This window comes from Corythoichthys intestinalis, chromosome 22 (genome assembly GCF_030265065.1).
Source record: "Corythoichthys intestinalis isolate RoL2023-P3 chromosome 22, ASM3026506v1, whole genome shotgun sequence".
In the NCBI taxonomy this organism is placed as follows: Eukaryota; Metazoa; Chordata; class Actinopteri; order Syngnathiformes; family Syngnathidae; genus Corythoichthys; species Corythoichthys intestinalis.
In genome coordinates this window covers 12,896,092-12,923,762 of record NC_080416.1, presented here as the reverse complement: position 1 = coordinate 12,923,762, position 27,671 = coordinate 12,896,092, and the positions used below count along the sequence as shown (strand labels likewise).

At 37.0% G+C, this 27,671-nt stretch overlaps 1 protein-coding gene across 2 annotated transcripts in view; it reads right to left on the bottom strand.

Moving 5' to 3' along the window:
• Window positions 1–27,671, bottom strand: part of zgc:63863 (uncharacterized protein LOC393372 homolog) — a 158,742-nt gene that overhangs the window by 102,291 nt on the left and 28,780 nt on the right. Inside the window, exons 10-11 of one of the 2 annotated variants that reach the window (XM_057827724.1) lie at window positions 17,007–17,058; window positions 15,816–16,679 (exon numbers count right to left, since the gene is read on the bottom strand). The exons of the other annotated variant lie outside the window; for it this stretch is intronic. Coding sequence (XP_057683707.1) covers window positions 17,054–17,058 — 5 coding nt within the window. The 3' untranslated portion in view covers window positions 15,816–16,679; window positions 17,007–17,053. Of the gene's footprint in view, window positions 1–15,815; window positions 16,680–17,006; window positions 17,059–27,671 lie in introns of those variants that run through there. 2 annotated transcript variants of the gene reach the window in all.

The window sequence follows — 27,671 nt, the reverse complement described above, 5'->3', positions numbered from 1 at the left end:
AATTGCATCCGAAGAACACCATACCCACTGTGAATCATAGGGGTGGAAACATCATACTTTGGGGCTGTTTTTCTGTAAAGGGACCAGGACGACTGTTCTGTGTAAAGGAAAGAATGAATGGGGCCATGTATCGAGACATTTTGAGTGAAAATCTCCTTCCATTAGCAAGGGCATTGAAGATGAGACGTGGCTGGGTCTTTCAGCATGACAGTGATCCCAAACACACAGCCAGGGCAGCAAAGGAGTGGCTTCGTAAGAAGCCTAACCAGTCTCCAGATCTCAACCCCATAGAAAATCTGTGGAGGGAGTTGAAAGTCCGTGTTGCCCAACAACAGCCCCAAAACATCACTGCTCTAGAGGACAGCTGCATGGAGGAATGGGCCAAAATACCAGCAACAGTGTGTGAAAAGCTTGTGAAGAGTGACAGAAAACGTTTGGCGTCCGTTATTGCCAACAAAGGGTACATAACAAAGTATTGAGATTAACTTTTGGTATTGACCAAATACTTATTTTCCACCATGATTTGCAAATATTTTTTTTTTTAAATCAAACAATGTGATTTTCTGGGGTTTATTTCTTCCACATTCTGTCTCTCATGGTTGAGGTTTACCCATATTGACAATTACAAGCCTCTCTGATATTTTCAAGTGGGAGAATTTGCACAATTAGTGGTTGACTAAATACTTATTTGCCCCACTGTATTTGTTTTTTTCACATTCACGGGTCAATGGAAATGTGTTGCCATGGGTTAAATTTGAATTTGCACTACTCTTGATAGCAAAGGTAGATATTTGTACAGTTTCCGTGTTAACTCATTGACTGCCATTGATGGTGCTAGACGTCCAATCCATTCGAAGTGGGAGGGTCCCACTTCATATGGATTGGACGTCCACTAGTGATAAACTTTCATTTGGTTTCTGATTTCTTAAAAAGTTACAGATTGCCCGCCACTGACAGCGATAGACGAAAATTGAGAAAGTTGCGGCGCAGTGGAAAACACATTTTCACAATGTCTTGCAACACCTAAAGGTGATTCATTGAAACAATAGTGTTTCCTACTTCTTCTATGGGATCATGTTCCAACTTCCATTAGAGAAGCCCCATCCCTCCTCTTCGCACACCGGACCTGCGCAATCGATACCGTCCGACGCGACGCCCGGCGTATTATTTCGCCTAATCGTGCGTCGCCGGCTGTCGGACGGAATCAGCGAGGAGACGTCCGACGGGGGACAGGGGGGCATTGATCGCAAGGCGAGGAGGGGGATTCATTGGGGAGTTTTGCGGTGACTTTCAAGGACTTGATGTTCCACTTGAGCTGCGTTTGGAGCAACGTGTGGTTGATCAAGGGGAAAAAGAGCATGAAGGACAAGACGTGCAATTTTTAAGACAAGAAAACAACTCTCAGAGGAGTTGAAAGAAAGATTGGAGAGGAGAAACTTTCTCGACAGCTTTCTTTTCCAGCTTTATAATATACAAAGTATGTACTTCATTATGAGGTTTTATCTGGATTAATGTTTTTCTTTAAAAATACATGAATATAAAATATTTTTTCCCCAAAAATACCAGATTTGTTTTGAAAAATGTCCCAAATAAATTAATATTTTTTTCTAAAGAAAAAAAAGATTGAAATAAAAAAGTTTAAGATTTCCATCTAAATATAAGCCTTTTTTCTAAAATATATACCATAATTTTTGGACTATAAGCCGCACCTGACTATAAGCCACCACCCGCCAAATTTGACATGAAAACAGCATGTTCATAGATAAGCCGCACTGGCCTATAAGCCGCAGCCGTCCTCACTGTATTATGGGATATTTACACCAAAAGATATTAACCGGTAACACTTTATTCAACAAAGGGCATCATAAGACTTTCAAAATACCAAATGAACCACCATGAAGCTGCATTGCTTCAAAAAGCATTTGGCCACCACTGCCCCCTTGTGGGAGACAGCCAACCTCTGCTGCCACCTGCTGTCAACACTGTTGTCATCCAACATGCCTCCAAGCATGCACTGCAGCGCCACAGATGTAAATAACAGTCAAAAATAATGTTCTATGTTAATTGCTAGTTATGGAATTTATTACCACTTTATTTGAAAGTGGCGCCATCAGACTGTCATAAGACTATCATACTTATGACATGACACTGCCGTGAGCATTAATGAATGCTTATGACAGAATTTTTTTTGTGCCGTCCGGCAAATTATCTCACTTTTGAATGGATCTAAACAATCTGAGCTGGACATAAATGGAGTTAGTGACATTACTTGCCGGATAACACTTAAAGACATCTGTCATAAGCATTCATTAGTGACACTGACAATTTCATCTCATAATTATGATGATCTAATGGCAGTCAGAGTGTTACCTATTAACCCAAATGAATCAATAAATAAGCCCCAATGGACTATGAGCCGCAGGATTCAAAATGAAGGAAAAAAGTAGCGGCTTATAGTCCGAAAATTACGGTACTTTCCTTTAGATTTAAAAAAAATAATAATTCTAAAAATATACATTCAAATATATTGCTTTTTTATTATTTTTTTTTTGGTCTTTTTTTCCATTAATCTTGGAATTTCGATGACTTTTTCCCTTAAAAAAGTAGATATATATATCCTCCAAAGTATAAAACCTTTATTTATACTGGAGGCTGGATGACTTTTTCCCCTTGAAAACACTTTCGGGGTGGCGTGGCTCAGTGGTAGAGTAGTTGTCCCCCAACCCAGAGGTTGTGGGTTCAATTCTTCGCCCTGATGAACTCGCCTAAGTATCCTTGAGCAAGATACTGAACCCCATGTTGCTCCTGGTGCTGCGTCACCAGTAGGTGAATAGTGAGATAGTGTAAAGCGCCTTGAAAGGTGGAAAAGCGCTATATAAGTATAACACCATTTCCCCCTCAAATATAATATTTATTATTAAAAAAATTTTTTTTTTTTAAATACATATGTAACATAATATGCAATGTATAATATAAAACAACATTTATCGTAAAAGATTTGACAACTTTTATCAGCATTAGTTTTCTTTTCTCAACTATAAAACTCAAAAAATTCTAAAATTATTTTACAATCATTATTAATCAACTTTGCTTGGTTACACTTCATTTGAATGCTCATTATGACTGTGTCATAAGACTATTTAATCATGACATGAACAAAACCTGTCATGAATATGAATGAATGCTTATAGAACAGAACAGAACAGAACAGAACAGAACAGAACAGAAAGCATTTATTGTCATTGTACAGTGTACAATGAGATTTAAAGCTTCGCCATATTGTGCACCACATAGAACAAAAGTACATTAAGGATATTAAAATTAAAAACAAAAATTGAAAAAGCAAAAAATACACTAGTCTCTTGGAAATAAAGTGAATGAGGCTAGGTTCAGACCGCAAATCTTAATGCACAAATCTGATTTTGTCGTGTTTTTTCCGACTCGAGTGAGGCATTAACTTGACGCTCTGAACAGGACAAGTCGCATAGTGGACCATTTCAAATCCGATATAGGCCACTTTCGTATGTAGTTAAAATCTGATCTGGGCCACATTCTTCAAAATGTGGCAGCGGTCTGAACACTCAAGTCTCCCAAATCGTAATTCATGCAGCAATTACATCAGCAAAGAGAGAGAGGTAGGGACGACAGTAGCGATGTTGGTCTGCATTACCGTTAGCGCCTTGCTTGAATTCGGGCTTTTAGGGAGGAAGCGGGCTTGACCACAATCACAGAAAAAAGAAAGTGAAAAAAAGAGGATAAGCCTGAGAATGCTCAGTTTTCTTTCTGTGCGCCAAATGAGCAATATTCCAATATTTCTCACATGGCCGAGAGTTGGGGCAAACTGAACGTACTGTATGTGTGCGTGCGTGCGCGCATTCGTTCAATCAATACATATAAACTTTGAATATAGGAATAAATGGGGATTATATGTCTGTTATTTGTGTTCTCTTTTTGAAAATCAAAATATGATCACCCTAAAATAACACAGAGCCAGTATGTGTAATCATTTTGTTTTGATACTTTGATGCACATGCGGGTCAGCCAAAAAAAAAAACAGATTTGAAGTAAAATCGGAACTATGCATCAAGACCTGCGGTCTGAACCTAGCTTAAGTAGCTTTAAGAGTCAAAGTTTTTCCAAATGTACTTGGGTTGGGGTTAGGGTTTTAGAACTGTGTTAGGGTTTGAACACTTAATGACATGTCTCATAAGAATGTATTAATGTTTTTGACAGGTGCCATTTCATGATTATGATAGTATTATGACACTATCATAGGAAACATTCAGATAAAGTGTACCCTTTAGTTAGTTATTATTAGTGTTATATTTTCACATGTCCCCATTACTCCTTCCTGCCTTGAAAGCAGAAATATCTCCGTACGCATGTATGAATGTCATTAGACTGGCGTGGCACTTCAAAAGCAGTGAGCTGTGATCACACAGTGTTTGACTAAAGTGCGGCCGACAAGTGTAAGCCTTTTGATTCCGCTCACATTCATCAAGCCTCTGTAGATGCTCCGGCCCCAAAGTTCTGCTCCAACGTCCCCGCGTACGCACGAGCCCAACAACGCCCGATTACACGCCACACAAGCTCCCGTGTTTATTGGCGACATACATCTTCATTACAGCACGCGGTCATATCGCACTTCTTCTTCTCCGCCCTCTCCTGTCTGTGATTCATGAATGTTAAAATCTTATTAACACCGCACACACAACATGTCAACGTAATGAGTGAGGGATGCTCACGCAGCTTATCGCTGAGGACGTTACGCTATTTCCGATTTATTGCTAAGGGATTTATGGCCACGTTTTACTCCCACATTTCGGACAGGCAGTATTTGGGGGATGGATTTATGACTTATTTCTGGACAAGAGATAAGTTTAGTGTCTGTTGACTGAGGGCATTTTGACTTTTTCTGTGGCATTTTTTGCACAACAGGCTGTGTTGTGTCGTCAAACAGCATTATACATCAAATTTATTAGTATATTTTTCTTCCTGCAAGATGGTACAGGGAAGGGAAGGATTTTTGGCTAATTAGCGATGTAAATACCTGCTGAGATTGTTGTCAAAGCCACTGTTAGCTCAGCAAATTTGTTTCTTTCGGCCATCAAATTCTGTTTGACTATCTATTCTTGCTTAATTTTACCTGACTTTTGTTCCCTGAAAATATCAAACATGAATTTTCTAGGTTACATTTTTTTCTTGGAAAAAAATACAACTTTTCTTTCCCCAGGTAATGTAGATACTTTACTGCTTTAGCCATGAAATGGCACTAAATAAATAACTGTTTCGTCCATCGCCGTCAATGGCAGCTAATAATAATTAAAAATGCCTTCCTTAAAAATGTAAGTATTGTCAACATATCTCAAACATACGGTTGTTTTTCAAGACTAAAGAAACGTGATTTCCGGACTATAAACCGCTATTTTCTTCCCTCATTTTGAATCCTGCGGCTTATAGTCCAATGCAGCTTATTTGTTGATTTATTTGGGTTAATAGGTAACACTTTATTTGACAGCAGTGTAGAGCTGAAACGAATACTCGAGCAACTCGAGTAACTGATCTGAGCAATTTTATTCACCTCAAGGAATCAATTACTTTTGCCAGCTCTAAGCATCACGTTTTGCCCGGACTACTTTTAATGCGGGACAACGCGCTGACATCACATGCGTAGAGGAAGAAGCAATTGAAAAAAAAAAAAAAAAACTTACCACAGCCGACAGTCGCTACAAACTACGCCGACGTTGCTAAAAACTACACCCGCATGATGCTAGCCTGGTAGCAGGTAATGTCCGATGCATCTCATAGATATCGCATGCATTTAGGACTAGATGCAAAATGACAGACTCTGCCGCATCTGGGCAGCGTTAGTAAACAGCCGACATTTTTAAGCAGTAGACTTCTCATCGCTAATAAATATAATGTTACTGTCACTCGTTCACATAACGTTAGCCCTTCGGAGGGCTAGGTTTCTATTGATTATGACCACTGTCGATGCGTGGCTAACGTGTCTTACGTACAGACTTTATTTTATCTGGAAAAAAACAACGCTGTAGAGTAATGAGGGTGTAAAATTAAAACAAAATCAAGCTAACTGTCAGTTTTAGCTCAGTAGTCATTGCTGAATAAAACACCAAATAGCACTGGTCCCTAATGTGCTCCAATACAGCAGGTATCATACATTTATTTTGAAAACTGCATAAACTCAAAATCCTATCAGTACTTACAGTTTAGACTAACTTAAAACTTAAGTAGAACTTAAAAATAGCATGACACAAATGGAAATTAAATTGAAACACGTGGGAAAAACACGTAGCTTTCAAGTGATGTGTTTTATCAAGCGTAATTACATTTTTAGGTAAGAAATATGTTTTTTTTTTAATAAGATTTAGAAGTTTTTTGAGTGAAAGCAGTGAATGTTTTTTTCTAGTCACATCTTAGATGCAATTGTTGGCTGTTTTCAACAATGTACATCGAAAACAAAGACATTGGTTGACTAAAAATGGTTCAATATTGGATTAAATGTCTTTTTTTCTCATGTATATTTATAATTGCTCTTTACCTAAAAAAATTAATGTTTTATCCGATTACTCGATAGAATTTTCAGTCGATTACTCGATAACTAAAATATTCGATAGCTGCAGCCCTACAGCAGTGTCATAAAACCATAAGACCAAATGAAATACCTTAAAGCTTTGAACCAATTGGCTGCAAAGCTTCATTGCTTTAAGAAGCTTCATTTGGCCATCACTAATTCCCTTAGGGGAGGCAGTCAACCTCTGCTGCCACCTGCTGCCAACACAATTATCGCCCAACATGCCCCCTAGCATGCATTGCAGTGCTATAGGTACAAATACAATCAAAATTCATGTTCTGTGCTAATTAATTCTTCAGTTACTGTTCCAGTTGTTTCATTAATTGCTAGTTATGGTATTTGGTAACACTTTATTTTTACACAGGCACTATAAGATTGTCATGAGAACATAATTGTTACATGTTACTATCGTGGGCATTAATGAAAGCTTATGACAGATGTCATTAACCCTTTATTGCCAAATGTATCACATTTGATACACCTAAAATTTCATGATTTTGAGAGTAATTCAGAATTTTGACATTTCTTTTTGGAAAAAAAATGATGGATGCAAGTCAACACAGGCATCTGCAGGTTCCTTGAGAAAAAAAAAAACAGGATTTAGCTAGGGTTATAGATATTAGAGAGCTTATTACACATATTTATTTTGACATTTCTTTTACAAATTTGAAAAAAAGGTTTCATTAGAACCTTATTTTTCAAATTTTGGGATTCTCTGATAATTGCTTCATGTTGCAGGTCTTTAAGGGTTAAGTGATATAATATGTGACTAACTCCATTTATGTCCAGCTCGGATCTTTTACATCCATTCAAAAGTGAGATAATTTGCCGGTAGTGCTGCAATGCATTCTAGGAGGCATGATGGACGACAACAGTGTTGATAGCAGGTGGCAGCAGAGGTTGACTGTCTCCAAGGGAGCAGTGATGGCCAAACGAAACTTCTGAACAAATGAACCCATAAATGTTTGGATTGTTTTAGTTAAAGCAGACACTGTTTTTACATCTGTGTGATTTTGACAAGGATCAGATCACATTTGATGGTGATTTCATGCAGAAATGTAAAAAAATTCCAAAAGGTTCAGATACTTTGTCATACCACTGTAACGAGAAAATAATGAAACAACTGGAACATTAACTGAAGACATAATTAGCACACAACATGAATTTTGATTGTTATTTACATCTGTAGTGCTGCAATGCATGCTTGGAGGTATGTTGGATGACAACAGTGTTGACAGCAGGTGGCAGCAGAGATCGACTGTCTCCCACAAGGGGGCAGTGGTGGCCAAATGAAGCTTTTTGAAGCAGTGAAGCTTTGCAGCCAATTGGTTCAAACTTTCATAGTGGTTAATTAGGTCTTATGACAGTCTAATGATGCTGCAATCAAACTGTAACCCGTTAATATCTTTTGGTGTAACTATCCCATTATACAGTGAGGGCAGTTGCGGTTTATAGTCCAGTGTGGCTTAACTATGAATAAAAGCCATTTCGTGTCAAATTTCGCAAATTACGGTCTTCTAATTTAAAAAAAAATCCTCAAAATTAGAGAACTATCTTGAAAATAAACACATTTTATAAACAAAATACTCAAATAGGATTAATTTTAATTGGAATAAACAAATCTTCAAAAGCTTATTTTTTTGCTCAAAATTAAGGCACTTTTTCACTAATTGCAACCTCAAAATGTTGCTCAAACCCACAGTGGGATTCTCTTGTTGAGTATGTTTGCCCTTAAATTTCCAACAAAAAGGCTGCGGCAAACCAAAATGGCTGACTTCCTGTTCAATTTCGGGTCCTTGAGACTTTTATCGTGCAAGTTCATTCATTAGTCTGCTGCTTCGTGGTGCGTTGCCGCTTTAATTACCTTGAGAACAAAATGCACTGTCATTATCCCTACCCCCCAATACAACACAACCCCCGCACTCCTGAGGCATGAGCTAAATCAAAAAATCCTGACGAGTCATCATAAATCAAAAGCGGCGTCCCGGTCTCGGAAGGACAGCGGCAAGCAGCCGCAGCCCTCCAAGAGACTTTGACCAGATCAATATCACTCTAATGAATTGTACTCAAAAACACACACATACACACACAAATACACTTCTTGATTTTTTTTCTGTAAGAAATCAACTGAAGAGTTCCACTTCTTTTCTATGACTGATATGGACCAAATCCTGCTTTACAAAGTTTAAAAACAAACAATTTGTCTTCCAATAACAATGAGGTAGAAGCCACTATGCCACCAATGAAATGATAGAAAAACTGTGATGGCCCTTTAGTCATATTATTAGGAAAAGAATCGCATAGCTTTTAAAGAAAACAAGTCATACGTTGGATTAAAATTAAAATGAAACTAACAAAAGTTGCATATACAGGTAGTCCCCAGGTTATGACTTACCTGACTTAAGTGATTTCGTCTTTACGATGCCAGAGTCTCCTTTTTCTTTTTTTTTATTAATAATGTTGACTTTTGTTTTGAGATGCATGTTTTTATTTTGGCACAGGAAGCGTAGAGCAGGTAGTACTTCCACACGCGAAGCATATACACACGAAGAACGTATTTCCGCCTACGAAGAAGAAGGCACGCACACATACGAAGAAGCGAGTCGCGGAGCCGAGTTAGGGCAAAGATGACAGCTGGAAGCCTGCGCGCACATTTGTTGCTTGTGAAGCATTCACATGTACAGTTGTGGTCAGAAGTTTACATACACTTGTGAAGAACATAATGTAATGGCTCTTACATTACTTACTTACTTACTTACTTAGTTACTTAGTCTTACTTAGTTTCCAGTTATTTCTACAACTCTGATTTTTCTCTGATAGAGTGATTGGAACAGATACTTCTTTGTCACAAAAAACATTCATGAAGTTTGGTTCTTTTATGACTTTATTATGGGTGAACAGAAAAAAGTGATCAAATCTGCTGGGTCAAAAATATACATACAGCAGCGCTAATATTTGGTAACATGTCCCTTGGCCATTTTCACTTCAATTAGGCGCTTTTGGTAGCCATCCACAAGCTTCTGGTTGAATCTTTGACCACTCCTCTTGACAGAATTGGTGCAGTTCAGTTAAATTTGATGGCTTTCTGACATGGACTTGTTTCTTCAGCATTGTCCACAAGTTCTCAATGGGGTTTAAGTCAGGACTTTGGGAAGGCCATTCGAAAACCTTAATTCTAGCCTGATTTAGCCATTCCATTTCCACTTTTGATGTGTGTTTGGGGTCATTGTCCTGTTGGAACACCCAACTGCGCCCAAGACCCAATCTTCGAGCTGGTGACGTTAGGTTATCTTGAAGAATTTGAAGGTAATCCTCCTTCTTCATTATCCCATTTACTCTCTGTAAAGCACCAGTTCCATTGGCAGCAAAACAGCTCCACAGCATAATACTACCACCACCATGCTTGACGGTAGGCATGGTGTACTTGGGGTTAAAGGCCTCACCTTTTCTCCTCCAAACATATTGCTGGGCATTGTGGCCAAACAGCTCAATTTTTGTTTCGTCTGACCACAGAACTTTCCTCCAGAAGGTCTTATCTTTGTCCATGTGATCAGCAGCAAACTTCAGTCGAGCCTTAAAGTGCCGCTTTTGGAGAAAGGGCTTCCTTCTTGCACGGCAGCCTCTCAGTCCATGGATATGCAAAACACGCTTGACTGTGGACACTGACACCTGTGTTCCAGCAGCTTCTAATTCTTGGCAGATCTGCTTTTTGGTGATTCTCGGTTGAATCTTCACCCTCCTGACCAATTTTCTCTCAGCAGCAGGTGATAGCTTGCGTTTTCTTCCTGATCGTGGCAGTGACAAAACAGTGCCATGCACTTTATACTTACAAACAATTGTTTGCACTGTTGCTCTTGGGACCTGCAGCTGCTTTGAAACGGCTCCAAGTGACTTTCCTGACTTGTTCAAGTCAATGATTCGCTTTTTCAGATCCATGTATGTATATTTTTGACCCAGCAGATTTGATCACTTTTTCTGCTAACCCATAATAAAGTCATAAAAGAACCAAACTTCATGAATGTTTTTTGTGACAAAGAAGTATATGTTCCAATCACTCTAAAAATCAGAGTTGTAGAAATAACTGGAAACTCAAGAGAGCCATGATATTATGTTCTTCAAAAGTGTATGTAAACTTTTGACCACAACTGTATATAACACCTTTTGTACTGTTTATTATGTGTTTTCAATTGCGGTCGAATACTAGGGCGAGTTTATGTGACTAATTTCGATGATGTGCGGACGCCGACAGATACATGCCAATCATTTGAGTAGATTGTTATTGCTGTATCAGTGGCTAGTTATAAACGCAAATTTGAATAGCTGTTGTTGAAGACAAAACTGATTTTATTTAATCCTGCAAATGTTGATGTCATGAACAGCTGAATAAAGTCAGGAAACCACACGGACGTCTGACATCGTCATTTCGGAGTTTAGCTCGCTGTCTAGCTAGCACCAACATCTACAGTACAATGATGTATAATACATGTTTTTGGATAGTCATATTGAGATTTAGGGCATGTCTAGGGGAACTTAAAAGGGTTCATTCTGATTTACGCAGAAATTCGGGTTACGTTGCCAGCGTAGGAACGGGACTCGTTCATAACCCGGAGATTACCTGTATCAGTAAAAGAACATACAGTAATATACTAGACAGTGGGGAGAACAAGTATTTGATACACTGCCAATGGGAAAACCCATTGACAGTGTATCAAATACTTATGTATATATAAATATATACATTTGTATATATTTGTATTTGCTCGTACCGTAATGTACATCACGGTTTGGTGCACGCAGTCAAACAGTGAATTCGTTTGATTTAAAAAAAAAAAAAAAAAAATTTAATACATGTCGTTAGGGCTGCAACTATCGATTATTTTAGTAGTCGATTAATCGATGACCTAGTTAGTTCGAATAATCGAGTAATCGGATAAATAACATGAAAAGTTAAAATACCTTAGCTGAGCCTCAAACGGTATTTAAAAAAAAAAAATGAGGATCTTTGGACAACAAAAGAACAATTGGCTAACTTATATGGAAAAAGTCAGCTACCGTAAATGCTATAAAATGCTAACTTTTTTTTTTTTTTTTTTAATGCTCTTAACAAATGGTTCAGACACACATTCCCACAAAAATAGGTTAAACATATCTACAAACTAAATTACAAATGCATTAAAAAAACATTAACCCAAAAAAAAACTTAGCTTACGTTGGTCTTAACAGGGAGCAGTTGGATACAGCCATGTGAAATGAGGCAGACCAGAGGGCAGTGTATCCACCCTAATCAATAAAACTAAATGCAAACACTTTCAAAACAAACCATTACAACGCCACTTTAATTCAATGAATACTCGAAGCAATAAAATTTAATTCGAATATTTTTTTCTAATCGAATACTCGAGTTAATCGATTAATCGTTGCAGCACTACATGTCGTAGTTAGTCTTCCTACACTCCAGGGGGCGGTACAGGTAATGCGCCTAAACCAACAACCAATATTACAGGGAAAAGAAGACAAACTTACTGCTAGGAAAGTTATAGCGAATGTACAGAATAGGAACTATGAAATGCAGTAATACTGATACTTTATACATTTATTTTATATTTTGAAACCAGGAAATGTTTATTTTGCGTTTATTTTGCTCTAGCACTAGGCTAAAGCCATTGAAACACTGAGTTTATTTATTTATTTATTTTTTGCACTATTTCAAGAGATGCTTTTTCAGTTTTGGAACTATTTGCACTTTTTATTTTATTTTAGACAATATAAAAACATACCGTATCTTATGTGGGAGTGTATGTTCACTATAAATGGTTTACAGTTAACTGTGTGTAATCCAACATTGAAACTGGTGGTCTTATTTTTATAAAAAGATTGCCACTTGGCGAGTGCTACCTGACTTCAACTGTCACCTTAGTCAATGCCTACAAAAAAGGGAATGTTGTCTATTTTTGCACATAAGCTGTAAAGAATGTTAGAACAATAAAAACACACATTCACAAATTTAAAGTTTTCTTCTAGAATTGTTTTCCAAATTAAAAGTGCTGATGTATGATGGGGGAAAAAAAGTTGTTTCAAAAGTTTTTGGGGAGGAAATTCTTCTCAAAACATTTTTTTTTTTTTTTTTTTTGAAGAAATACTTTTATTTGCTTTATTTTCCCTCAAATGAAATACAACTTAACTCTTGTTGCCTAAGTACTTTTTCCTGCTGGAGGTATATATTTTTTTTTTATTCATCAAAAAAACTTTTATCGAAAAAATGCAGCTCGTTTTAACCCTCTATTACAAGTAGGGTTGTTCCGATCATGTTTTTTTGCTCCCGATCCAATCCCGATCGTTTTAGTTTGAGTATCTGCCGATTCCCGATATTTCCCAATCTGATTGCTTTTTCTTTGCTCCCGATTCAATTCCAATCATTCCCGATATTTTTTCCCGATCATATACATTTTGGCAATGCATTAAGAAAAAAATGAATAAAACTCGGACGAATATATACATTCAACATACAGTCATAAGTACTGTATTTGTTTATTATGACAATAAATCCTCAAGATGGCATTTACATTACTAACATTCTTTCTGTGAGAGGGATCCACCAATAGAAAGACTTGTAATTCTTAAAGGATAAATGTGACTTTGTATATTGTGACTAAATATTGCCATTTAGTGTATTTATTGAGCTTTCAGTAAATGATACTGTAGCCATTTAACTTCGGCCCAAATGCATGATGGGAAGTGCAACCATGACTGTGCGTAGTGGCACCAATTGATATATCTTCTCTGCGTTAGGAAATAACATAAGGTGTTAAGAAAAAGATTAATTACTACACTGTAAAATATTAAAAGTTGACTTTACTAAAAAAATATATGCAAACTTGCTGCCTTAAAAAAATTAATTTATGTTGACTTAGATGAATTAGATTTGATTAACTTAATTATTGTGAGTTGGCAGTACTCAAATTAACTTAAAAATTTTGGATTATAGTCACTTGTTTTTATTGAGTTGGCAGTACTCAAACTAACTAAAATAACTGGATTACAGTAACTTGTTTATTTTGAGTGCACAGTACTCCCATCATATTCAGGTCAACTTAATTTTCTTGACCTAAAAGAATTCCACAATAGAAATTACATCTGCACATACTAATTTCATTAAAAACACATTATCTAACAGTAATGACCCCCAAAACACAATAAATGGAGAACACTCATTGGATTAATTCAATGGAATTAAAATTTACTTTAAAATGCTCAAAAGTGCATTTAATGAGAGACACTGGCTCCTGGCAGGCTGAACGGTGTTTGGTTAATGCTCAGTATCAATGAACAATCAGTGGATTAATTATAAACCTACTTTTGCAAACATTTTGCACCTCATACAAAGTATAAGTACCTAAAATAACCTTTTGCTACAGAAATTACTGAATAATACCTGAACTGCATCAATGTCCACTCCTATCCTGTAATTTCCAAAGACTAACAGGCGAGATCCTATTATCATAATTTCAGGACATTAACTCAGCATTGAAGACATGGCGTCAAACTAGTTTCCCATTACAACATGAGCTTGAGCTCTGGTAAAGCTAACAGTTCTGATTTCTCCAACAATATTAGTGATCAAAACTGGAACTACAATCAACATTGTGCCATGGTTTAAACTGTGCAGCAGTGATAAAATAAACATAAAAATACAGAACTCTTTTTAAAACACACAACTCAGTTCAAATTCAAATTTCACTTTAACACCTGATACAGTAAACAAGATACTTTGTTTTTTTCACATCACTAAAAGAGTAAATGCAAAACGTGTACTGGAGTTATACACCTGAGAAACCTAAAATCTTACCAAGAATATGTGTCTTATTTTTATTCAAATTCTAATTTCATATTAAGCTTTTTCCTCAAAAAAAAAAAAAAAAAAAAAAAAAAAAAAAAAAGTAGTTTCTATTCAAAAATATTTCATTAGTATATATATATATTTTTTTTTTTTTTCAATCAAAGAAAAAGTCATGTCAATCAAAAAAATTTGTTTGAATGCAAAAATAAATTTGTAAGTCAAAAAATATGTTTGAAAACTATTTTTCTTTGAAATTTTTTTTAAAAAATTTATTATTTTTTTTTTTTTATTGAAACAACTTTTTTGATTGATGTAATTCTGCGTTTGGACCACATTTTGGCTAGGACATTTGTGTCTTTATTATTCAATCCAAAAATAAGTTGCTTCAAACAAAAAATGTATATTTTCAAAATAAAATCACTTCAATTAAAAAAAAAAAAAAAAAAAAAAAACAATTGTAGAAAAAAAGGTTTGAATGTGAAAAAATATTTGAGACTCAGAAATTTACGCTTTATTTTTCATTGAAACTGTTTTCTTTGATCGAAGCAATCCTTTTTGTTTTTGAGCCATATTATGGGTAGGACATTTGTGTCCAAATTATTCAATCCCAATAAAAGTTGCTTCAATCAAAAAACTGTTTTTAATCAAAGAAAAAAAAAACTTTTGCAAAAATATTTTTTTGAAAAAAAATTTTTTTTTTAATTTTTATTTTTTAATTGACGTGTCACTTTTTTTTGAAAAGCAAAAAGTTTTAAACTTTTTTTTTTTTTTTTTTTTTTAAGGTGGAAAAAGTTTTGAAGGCACTTTTTTTTTTTTGAAGTGGAAAAAGTTTTGAAGGCACTTTTTTTCGGTTGAATCATTTAGACACGAAGATCCAACTTCAACGCTACTTCTGACATGTTTGAGTGGCAGGTGATTACGCCAATGGCATAAAAGCAGGAAGCAAAAATAATGGCCACCAGGGCTCCATCCAGCCATCGGACTCTGCTCGAGTCCAAGCCGAAAATAGGGCACCGGTACGGGGGTGTGACATCGGCATCTCACCGGTGTGCCGGCGATGGTACGGTGCCCTGTTGCGGCACACTGGCGGACCCCGATATCACTACCCCGGCGCGGAGGCCGGCTGTTGAGTAGACGGCCCGCGACTGACACGACACTCATTCAAAGCTGAAGCGACGGGGCTCCCGGCGCGGGCTACTGGGCAGGCTAGTGTCGGGCCATTCGTCGGCCACTCCCATACCGGCGCGTCGCGACACTGCGGTTGGACCCCGATTGCCAACCGTCACGTCAGGGCAGTGGGTGAAGTTCCCCTCTTGAATCACATTAAGCAGCAGCGCACCATACCAGCGCGGGCACTCCGGTGAGATGCCGATGTCACCCCCCCGTACCAGTGCCCTATTTTCGGCTTGGACTCGAGCAGAGTCCGATGGCTCGATGGAGCCCTGGTGGCCATTAGTCATTCTTTTATGCCATTGGTGTAGTCACCTGCCACTCAAACATGTCGGAAGTAGCGTTGAAGTCGTATCTTTGTGTCAAAATGATTCAATCGAAAAAAAAAGTGCCTTTAAAACCTTTTCCACTTCAAAAAGAAAAAAAGAAATGCGTTCAAAACTTTTTCCACTTTAAAAAAAAAAGTTTTAAACTTTTTCCTTTAAAAAAAAAGTGACACGTCAATAAAAAAAATATATATTTAAAAATATATATATTTTCAAAAAAATATATTTTTGCAAAAGGTTCTTTTTCTTTGATTAAAAATAAGTTTTTTTTTATTAAAGCAACTTTTATTGGGATTGAATGATTTAGACACAAATGTCCTACCCACACTATGGCTCAAACACATTTCACATTTCTTTGCTTTTGTGTGCAGTGAAGGTCGAATAAATACTGCTCTGAAAGTTAGTCTTGATATGGGCAAGTAACCATTTGCCTCAGCTTAAGATGTCCTCGCAAATGGGTAAAGAAGTCTGCTTCTGAGCAGGGCTCCACAAAGTTGCACAACTGACGGTCAAATGCAGTTTCTCCACTTTTGCCTGCATCTTTTTGAGAGTGCCATGTCGATAGGTGTACTTTGAGTGCATTAAAAGATTTAAATGTGCAGAGGCAGTCCTTATGAAGACATGGGAGTAGGGATGTCCGAGTGTGGTATCCATGTTTTAAGCGGTAATGCTTAAGCAAGTAGGCTCTTTTCAGCAGAAAATGTGCAGTACTTGCAAGTCCACTGCATTAGAGAATACTGCTTTGGTTGACCTGAAAAGACATGATAATTTCAGCATTGAGAACTTGTTAGAAAAAAAAAAAAGTTAAATTTTTTCTTAACAGTCACAAATTAAAATGTCCAATTATTTTTAATCACAAATTAAAATCTGCAATAAATTATTTTAATATTCACAAACTAAAATGTTTAACAATGAGTTATTTTTAAATTAACGTAATTGATTATTTTTGAACATTCAAATTGAGATGTACAATTAATTTCTTAATCCATCTGTAAAAACATTAATGCATGTTTGTTATCCCAACCCATGAAACAAATACAAATATTAAATGATTCATTGATCAGTGTATGAAACATACCTGTAATTGCTGAGACTGAGGTATGTGTGGACTTTTGACCATTTGCTTCAGCCTGATTGGGGGATGGTGAAAAAGAACACAAAATTAAGGCAACAATTTCAAAATATAGGCACATAAATGACCAACCTTAAACACACCAGGTTGTTATGGCGTCGAGTGTGATCTCTGCACTCTTTCTATCTGTATTCCTATATTAGGTTAGACCAAAATTAAAGTGGTGAAATAACAGGGGGAAATGTGATCTAGTCCTCTGATTTTTGCGATTAATGCATTTTAAAACAATTTCAAATTATCAGTGCAGTTTGATCAAACATGGAGGGGGAGCACTGCACATGAAGAAAAGCAAATGGAAGGGCAGATGACAAACACTCTAAAGCAGGGGTCCCCAAACCTTTTCCTGTGAAGGCCACATGACTTTTCCCTTCTCTGATGAGGGGCCGGGTCAGTTTGTAACAGAAAAAGTGTGACGATTGCAGCAGTGCCTAAATGTAAAAAAATTATTGTTTTTCAGAAAGCCATAATTAAATAACCCTTTCTGAATTCTTCTTGGAACAAAATAAAATAAAAATAATTATAACATAATATAATATCATATAATAATGAATAATAATAACACAATTAATTAAATAGATAATAACCAAATAACCCTGTCTGGGTTCTTCACAGAAAAAAGCCAGGAAATAATAACACTATTGGGGGGGGGGGGGGGGGGGGCCGGCCCGCGGGCCGTAGTTTGGGGACCCCTGCTCCAACGCAAGAACCGATTACGTTGGCGCACATAAGGTCTGACTGTGCATTTAGCTCTTACCTGAGCCGAAATAGACAGGCTGAAGCTGACTTAATTCTAGCACTAACTCTGTAAATAAATCACTTTATCGACATTTCTAACATTTTTACGTGAGAAAGTAGCCGTTTAGATCCACAACGTGCAAATTCGGCGCTACTCAAGCTAGCTGTAGTGATTAAGGCACTTCCTGTTAGTTTCACAAAATAAAACACCCGCTAACGATAGAATTAGTGTTTTTATTTTTAAAACAGGAAGCGAACCTCCCCTCGGTCTAGCTAACTTAAAACCGCTCGGTAACTGTTTTAAATCGGTTTTAAAAACCTCTCCCATCGCCTAAAAACGTTACGAGCCCCGTCTGTCAAGAATTCAAAACGCCGGCCGGCATAAAATGGGAGTCTACCATAAACTGTAGTCTACATTTGTTTCTGAAAATGATGAGGTTCCTGTCACGGTCATATAGCATGCTTGCTAGCGGTGATATTTGATGTAATTGACACTTCTCCTCCCTGGCAGCACACAGGCTACTACACTACAACAAGACAAATCGACGGTTTACAAAAGAGTAAAATATGTACTTACCAAATCAGTGTGCTGAGGACAAGTAAACCCACAATGGCGAAAATAACTGAGAAAGGTGTTGGAAAGAGCGCGAAAGTGGGCAGGGCAGATCTGCGCATGTCTGATAGAACGCCCAAAGGACACTGGGTACAAGAAATTATTTTTTCTAATTTGACTTAACTGGGATATATCAAGTTAAGCAAGTTCTCCAACCCCAAATTACTACTTACTTATTTAAAAGTAGTGTTCACAACAGGTTGATGAAAATTGAGTTTAGTTCACTTATCACATTTAATTAATTTGAATGTTAGCATTTACAGTGTACCTTTCTTCCCCACATTGCTTCCCACGATATTTCTAATCGTAGGGAGAGGGATTGTGAGGCTTTAACCAATAAAAAAAAAGGCTCCAAAGGCTGCCAAAATTCACTCTACTCGTTTTACGCTGCCTTTTAGATCTATATATAGGTAAAACGGCGCCATTACAGATTGAACGCGACAATGCGTGAGTGGGTCGTGCAGCGCATGCGATAATTGCGTTAACTATTTTAACGTGATAATTTTTTTTTTAAATTAATTACCACCGTTAACGGGTAAATTTGATAACCCTACCTTAAGCCTATACTAAATACTCAGACATATTATGTCTGTAACGCTAAATACAATTAGAAAACAATTTAATATAAAAAAAAAAATATATATATATATATATATATATATATTAAAAAAAGGCATGTCCGATATTTTTTTGCCGATTCCGATACTTTGAAAATGACGTCCCGATCGATCGGGACATCTCTAATTACAAGATATTTTTCGTTTGTTTTTACCAAAGGAAAAAAATACTACTTTATGTACGCTAATTAAATTTAGCCTGTCTATGGAATTTCACATTTATGTTAGCATTAAACTAACTGAGACTCGTTCATCACAAATCACTAGGTTGAACATTTGGAGAATCAAATGTTCTCATTTTCTTTTTATAAAATCCAAACTTTTTTGTCATGATATCAATTTCTCCCAAACTCATTCCTCCCGCATGGCCCGAAACTCATTCCGCCACAAAGTGAGAGCGACAGGCCTCAAAGTAAACCCGAGTGCTCGCTTTAGCCAATTTCCGGTGAAACGCATCTGCGGCGCGTCGGTGGCGGTGGCCTCCCCGAGCTCACCGACAAACGTTCCCCGGGCCCGCCGCAAAGTGTAACTGCAGCTTTAACAGCCACAAAAGAGCTGACGCCACGACACGCGATGGAAACGCAGCAGTATATTAGCGCCCCGTCGGGGAAACAAAGTGCTTACAGGACACACTGCGAGGAGAGCCCTTAATGACCCACAACGCGTGTTATTGTGTGTGTTTGTGTAGCGCGTCGACACACAAAAAAAATCTCATATCGGCATTCTCGAGTGGGTGTGTCTCGCTGTTGCAGGTGTTACGTCTCTAAAGGAGCAAAGTGCAAGTGCGTGTGCGTTCGTGTGTGTTGATCAATAAAGCCACGGCTGTAATAAGCTCTCCGGGCTTTTTGAGAGAGTATTGCCGACGTCCCGGGAGGACTGATATGAGAAAGTGTTGAGTAATTTACCTGGACAGCAAAATTCAGAAGGGGGCGTCATTACTCATACATCACAAGAACACACACACACATTACGTACACACAAACATGCCAAACACATGATTCTAGAGGGAGATAATTGGCTTAAAAATAGAAGTGGCAATGATGGTGACATTAGAGGTGATTAAGTTGTGGCCTTGAGTTGATTCAAACATTTTAGTTTCTTGCTTTTGTTTGTCTTGTTTGTTTGTTTGTTTGTCTTGTAACTTTATACATTACTTTTTTCCTGAGAAAAAAGCCCTTAAAAATCCTTAAAATACATATTTATGCATACAGAAAACATACATCGCACAAAAATATTATTCTCTATTCATCCTTAGCTAATTTCAAGAAAAGCAAAAAAATTCAATGACATTACAATCAGGACTTTTTACTGTGAATAAATATACCGTATTGGCCCAAAGATAAGACGCCCCTGATTATAAGACGACCCCCTCTTTTTCAAGACTCAAGTTGAAAAAAGACTTTTTGAACACCAAATTATTTTTTATACAGAAAATATAACAAATGGTTATAAGAATATATTTGAGAGAAAAAGCATGTTATTTTGCCTCATTCAACTCTTAATATCTGAACATTTAAATAAGTAAACTAAAGTGCAATCACATTTGTAAATGAATGGCTTCCGGTTTTTGAAATGTAAATAAACCAATCTATTGTGATAAAACAATAAAATTGCAATAACTGCATTTACCATCAAAGTGAGGTCTAACCGTAACTGTAGTCTTGAAACAAATCTGAATAAGGAAAAACAATGCAATAAAATAACGCAAACTAGTTAAACATGAGCGTAGCTGAGATCTGTCATGACAGAACATCGCTTCAATGATCTCTGGCGCCATCTAGCGTCGTGAATGGGTATAATATCTAGAACGCGAATATAAGACGACCCCCACTTTTTCAGTGTTATTTCAATGCAAAAAAACACCGTCTTATATTCGGGCCAATACGGTAATATTTTTAGCTGAAATATTTTTTTTTTTTGCAAAATAGTTATATTGTCAATGCAGGTAGTCCCCGGGTTACGTTCCTACGCTGGCGACGTAACCCGAATTCCCGCGTAAATCGGAATTAAGTGTTTAAGTACTGAAAAATAACTATCCAAAATGTCCAAAAGTATTGTATTTTGTTTTGTCGCCTTTTATGACTTAGCAGACTCAAGACGGATGACATGGATAAAGCATAGCTGCGCTCTGGTTTGGCCCACATAGGCTGTAAGTTGTTTCAGCTAATATATGCTTGTTTATGCATTTGTAATTAAGTTTAGAGTTACAGTTTTTGGAGCTATGTGTGAGTGATTTGCTATGAGAATTGTAAATACGTTAGCATTCGTAGCATTTAAGCTTTTGGACTTTTGTTAGGCTGATTTAATACACTAATTTAAATATAGATCAGACTCGATGGACATTTAAACACCAATTGTTTTGTGTTTAAGGGTTTCATTGTAAAAATACATGTCGTTTTGAACATAAGTGTACATATGTGTGTCACAGCTTTACAAAGTGTCAAAAGTGAAAGATGTAAAAAGCTTCAAAAAGCACAATTGCCTTGCTTGCAGTCTGTAAAGCTGAAGAACCTCACATTTAGTGAGGATAGAACATGTCATATTAATGAAGTAAAGTAAAAAATAAGATACTGTGAGGTACAATAAGGTACAGTTTATGAGACTAAAAAAATGACTGGAGACAAAACTCGAAATCGCGCAAGTCAAATACGTCGTAACCCGGTTACTACCTGTATTTACTTTTTACTTGAAAAAGAAATTGGATTAAAATCTAGGTAGAAAACCCAACTTTTAAAAATCTACAAGCAAAAACATGAATCTGACATGAATATTGTTTTTTAAAAATAATTTTTTTTTAAAGATTTTTTAAGAGCTCTGAAATACGTTTCCTCACAATTACAAGTTCATAAAAAATATGAGTCTACAGTACTTTTGTATGGGGTTTTTTTTGTTTGTTTTAAGTTTCAAAAGTTTTGTCTTTAAATATATGTTTCCCCCATTTCTTTAAGAAATGCCACCTTTTTCCTAAAAAAAAAAAAAAAAAAGTATTTTTTTCTGTAATACAGGTGCCTTTTTAATTTAAAGTAACTGCAAACAATAACAATAAGTGAAGTTTACAGGCTTTAATTATTTCTCTCTAAATCAAGCATACTTTTGTTTCGCGTGGATGAAACTCGTCTATTTTGTTGTCTGATTATACATTCAAACACGTAAACATACTTTCCCCAACGTGAGCCTTCAGGCTATCTGTGAAAAGTATAAAACATATGCATAAAGACAAGCGTGTCTATGATTACCACCATAGAAAAATAAGAACTTCATACAGGAAAGATGAATGATGTAAGGCTTTGAAATTACACTCCGTCCTCTTCTGTATCTGCTTGTTTATCATGCTCACGTTTGTGTGTTGAAAAGCGGAACGGCGCTTTATTAAAGGGAAACCATTTGCCGTGTAATACACACTTACACACGCGCATAGACACACATCCTTTTGCACACAGCACTTATTGTAGATGCCGCTCTGCTTTTACCTCTCATGGAATATACATGATATTGCCATTACTGCAGCAGATGATTGTGTGCATTGCAAGGCGGCATGAGAATAGGAAGGTTTTACCATTACATGGGGAGTTGAGCCTTGCAAAGGAAAATAGGAAATCGAAGCATTCATAACAAATTTTGTTTTTTCTCAGTTTCTTAAAAATCCTAAAAATACAAGTTGTTTTCACTGTATGCAAAACAGAAATACAACTTTTTTTCCACAAAACACCCTTTTTACATGAAGACTATTAAGTCATTGGCTGCCATTGATGGCTTAAACGTCCAAACGATTTGAATTGGGAGGGCGGACATTCACTGCCAAGCTTCCTAATTGAAATGGATTGGACGTCTACTAGTGATTAACTCATTTAAGAGCCAAATGATTTGATGTCTAAGAGTTTATCTATTAAATCAGATTTTATTCCCGAAATAAGACAGTTATTAATCAAATAAAAGATACAACTTTTAAATGTTTATACTGTATAGTGTGTTATCTCAGTAAGACACCACTCTATTCTCCTTATATCACAGCTAATAGATTGACATGACAAAACACAATAATTATGAAACAAAGTTCGATTTTTCTTTAAAAGAAAAAAAAAAATCCCTGCCACTGACAGATATTTGAACAGTTTATTTAGTTCACTGATCATTGAGCAGCATGCTACAGTTACTGCTTTGTCATTAGTATTTATTAAGGATGTGTCCGACTAGTTGTTTAATCGTTTAACCGCTTAATCATAATTTAACATTTTTGATTCACTAGTCTGTTTAAACACATCATCCTGCATCTTGAGCCCCTTTCAGACATACGCTGAATTTAAATTAAATCCCAGGATTTAAAGCAACACTAGGTAACTTTTCAACATTTATAAAATATTTTCATAACATTTGTGATAATATGTTACCGTTGTTTTAGAAATATTTTCAGTATTCAGCCAGCCTAGTTTCAGTTAAATTTACTCCCCCTCCAATTTTAGAGAAATTTTGTCAAAGTGTATGGGAGACTAAAATTGTCTTGCTTATTTTCATGTGATGTGAACCACCTTTACCTTGTGTTACATTGTGCTTTTCAAATAAATTTGCCTTGCCTAAAAGTGCCGATGTTAATTAAATAAATACACCATTAAATATGGAATTAATCATTTCAAAGTTCTGTGGTATTGAGGACTAAAAGTGCCACGGATTTAAATGCAAACATTTGTTATTAAACGGGTCATTAATTCATTAAAATGGCGATCACATTCATGTAAAAACATATTCAATTTATTAAATTTTTTTTTGCTATCATATATTATTTAATTCATTATTATTGGATAGTCCTGTGTAGTTGCCGTGCTTCAAGAATTTATTTTCTTTTAACTACGCCCATCAAAGATAGTGGCCGGATCCAATAGACAGGTACAGTAGGCTGCAAGAATTTAGGCGCTATTATGGTTATGTCATGCTGGTTTCACATTCAACAGCTATTTGAATAATATAATGTAACATTCCACTTTCTTCTCTGTAGATGCTCTTCTAAAATATTTTCTTTCTACCTCTGTACATCCTGGGCCATCTTTTACAGCGAACTTATCCACATCAGCACCAAGTCCAAGCCCACCAAGTCCAGGAAAGAAGTGCACCTTCCAAAACAACAGTCATATGAAAGTGCAATTGATGCTTTTGCATCAGTGAAGACAAGGTGAGTAAGGTTATAAGTCAAGGTGAAAAAAAAGTGTTCTGTGTGTCTTCATATAGGTTTGTGTGGGTGGGTGTTAATCATATTGTAATAACAATTGTAATTTATTTAATGCATTTGTTTTTTAAGTGTTTTCATTGGTGCTTTTGAACAGTTATTACAGCCTTTTTCTTTTCATTTCTGCACTTGTTCGTTGTCTTTTTTTATATAATAAATTACAAAGAGTGCTTTTTCAGTGTGTGTTTGAAAATATGTGGTGAAAACGGGGGGGGGCAATAAATATGTTGCCTAGGGCACCAAATTGGTCAGGAACGGCCCTGTCGGGAAACGTATGAAGAAAACATCCTTCCTTGTGTGTCCTTGTCTAGAGTCGCTTGTACAAGTTCCATAGCAGCAGTGTTTACTCGGCATGTTGTTTTTTGAAAGATTACTGGCAGAAAACAAGCAGTACTTGTATGGGTTGTATGTGTGCCCGCTTCTACGTTGACCCCTTTCGGTTTATGATGGTGACGGCACGCAGCCTTGCGGACTAAAAATAGCATTCGTGCAGTACGCTATTGCAAGTTTTCTTGCTTAGAGACCAGTTGATGAGTCGCAAATAAAATCTGAAACTACTCGGCAGGGAAATTAGTCGAAATTGCCATCCCTGGTATTCATTACAGTGTCACTATATTTAATTACTACATAAAGACTAAACTCTTGAAGGGAAAAGGTACCGTTCTCGCACACACCATATAATTGTTTGCATTAGTATAACACATTCATTTAACTACAGTTTAGGCAGACTTCACTCAGTGGCCTTGAACACAGTAAAGTGAATCACCTTATCGGCGCTCATGAGGGGGAAAAGGAAAAATGGTACCGTTTCTCGTAGGCACCGTTTAACTATTAGCATTACTCGAACACATGTAATATAATCAATTAGGGAATAGTATCATTTCTCATATTCACTGTAGGACTGCACTACTCTAACACACATGATGTAAAATAAATAGCACACCATAGTTTAAAGAAACAGAATAGATACACAACGCCATCTTATCACAGAAGCCCAACGTGGGCGCCACGAGCAAGATTGACGCACCAACTCTGGCAATCAGTTCTCCCGACAAACGAACAAGGACAAAGACCAGCGCGCAGCCAGCCCGGATAAACAAAGTTGATAGCAGGCGCTTGTGACGTCAAGACCAGCGTCGGTCGCTGTGGCAACCACATCCCATCCACGCACGAACCTAAACAGCCCGAAACCGCCCAGAGAGGGATGATCCCAAAGCAACGCCCGGACACACCTTCGGCCGGCCCACGAACTTAAAAAACACTGGTCACTGAGATAAGCCAGATTTGCTGCTCGGAAACATTTGCTATGTAGCCTTGCTTTGGATTCAGCATTGTTCCTTCCGTCGTCTGTTTTTGCCTTGTTTTTGACCATTGTCGACAGATAAATTGTCAACCTGTTTTCGGTGAGTCTGCTTTAAACTTTTGAAACATGGAGTCAGTACAAAGGGTTAAAATAAGACGAGAAAGCATGAAGTTCTGCCTTCCCGGTTGGCGCACGCGAGGCAGCATCGGCCGAGCGGCACTTGTTTTGGCTGTCGCTGTTTCCGTGCGGCTTGACTGGGGAGGCGAATTTCAACACTATTGAACTGGATGTTTACCGCTGTTAATGGCAGTGAATGACTTAATCTCATCAAAATAAATTGCCCTTACCCCGCTGTAGTTGTTTAGATCCCCCTTAGCCACTATTTGTGGAAATTGTTGGGCCTAGTTGCTCACTTCAACACATACCGAGGCATCTCAAAAGTAGACTGTTGCTATTAAAAAATGCACAACCCGCTCTGTTGCTGCATGGCGGACAAAGTGGGTCATTGCGCACATACACACACACCCTGACGAGAGCACTCCTCTTTTCCGTCACGCTGGGAAAGACTTAAACGGCTAAAATGACCAGACAAGGGCAAGAGGACAGAAACAAACTATTAATTTTTATCTGAATGCCAAATACGCAACAACAAAATTCTGCCGGTGGCCAAATATTCAAAACAACAAAATGTCCGAGTCATCCAAAATACATTTTACTCCAACAATTCAATTACTTCCACAGCATTTCAGTTGAGCGGCAGCTCTTCAGCGTTCACACGCAATTTCCACAGCAATTGCCTTCTCTAATGAGTCACGCTTGTGTAAGAAACAAGACTGATGACACTTTGGGCTCCGTCTCTACTCGCTATCTAATTAGACAGCAAGTGTTGCGTCATCTCCGAAGGACAAGACAACACTGAGGATGCACGCACTGTTGAACAAGAATAATAATATCCGTTTTGACTTGGTGAAATGGAAGTTAATGATCATATTTAGTGCCATTGGATTGGACGTCTATTGTCGTCAATTCTCAAAATGGTTTCTATGTTTCTTTCTCCTTTCCAATCTTTTTCTCTTCAGAGTCTTTTTTGGTGAACTCGACAAGACACATTATTCTTTTGTGGCACTTTTGCTTCATTTCCTCTTTCCGTTCTATTGTTCCTCACTCTTGTCCGTCCTCATCTCCCTTTACATTATTCCCATTGCATCGCCATGGCAATGAATCGCGGCATTAATCATCGTATTGTCGGGGTGACGGATCATGTTAATAATCAGGACTTTTTTCCTTTTTTTTCCCCCCGCTTTCCTCTCGTCTTTCCAGGCAGCGTAAGAAAGCAAAGCCACACGTTGGTGATTAGCAATTAAATCTCGCATACACATTTATATGGTGGCACCCTGCTGAGTTTAAGCTTGGCCAGGCAACGCAATGACTTCATCTCTGAAGGCTTAATCAAACTGTCACGAGTGCTCCAAGAGTGCATCCAGTAAAGGGAGGAAACTATTTTAATACATTACTATATTTTTGTCTGACAAATGGCTCTGTTGCTTATGCGTCAAATTTTAACATTTTTAGATATTTAACATGAACTATATGCTTTAATTCAACAGTAACAAAACCTGGTTCACTGAGAATTCACAAATGTAGTCCAGTCAATACACACACAGTAGGCAATGTGCCAACTAAACATTTTTATAAATTACTATCACGACAATTGTCGTTGACAAATTGTTATTCCCACTCAATTCAACGTTCATTCAATGTTCTAGATTGCACGCAAACAATAACCGAAAAACATTGAGAAACTATTTAACCAGCACGTTTCCAAATGCTGCAGTTTAAAACTACATTTCCCATACCTGTCAACCTGAGGCCATTGGCAATCTTACAAATAATGGCATATGCCCTTACAAATTGGAGACTTAACTAATCTTACAATGTTTTATATAGCGTGCAATATTAAACAAAATAAAACTCAATTTTTAAAATACTATGAATTTATTGGTAACATTTTCACATATAACCTGGTGCAATCAAAGAACAATCAATATCTTCAGCTACATCGTGATTACTACAATTTAACAGTGACTTTTGTTATAATTGTATGTAGCACTTTTAGCAATTTCTA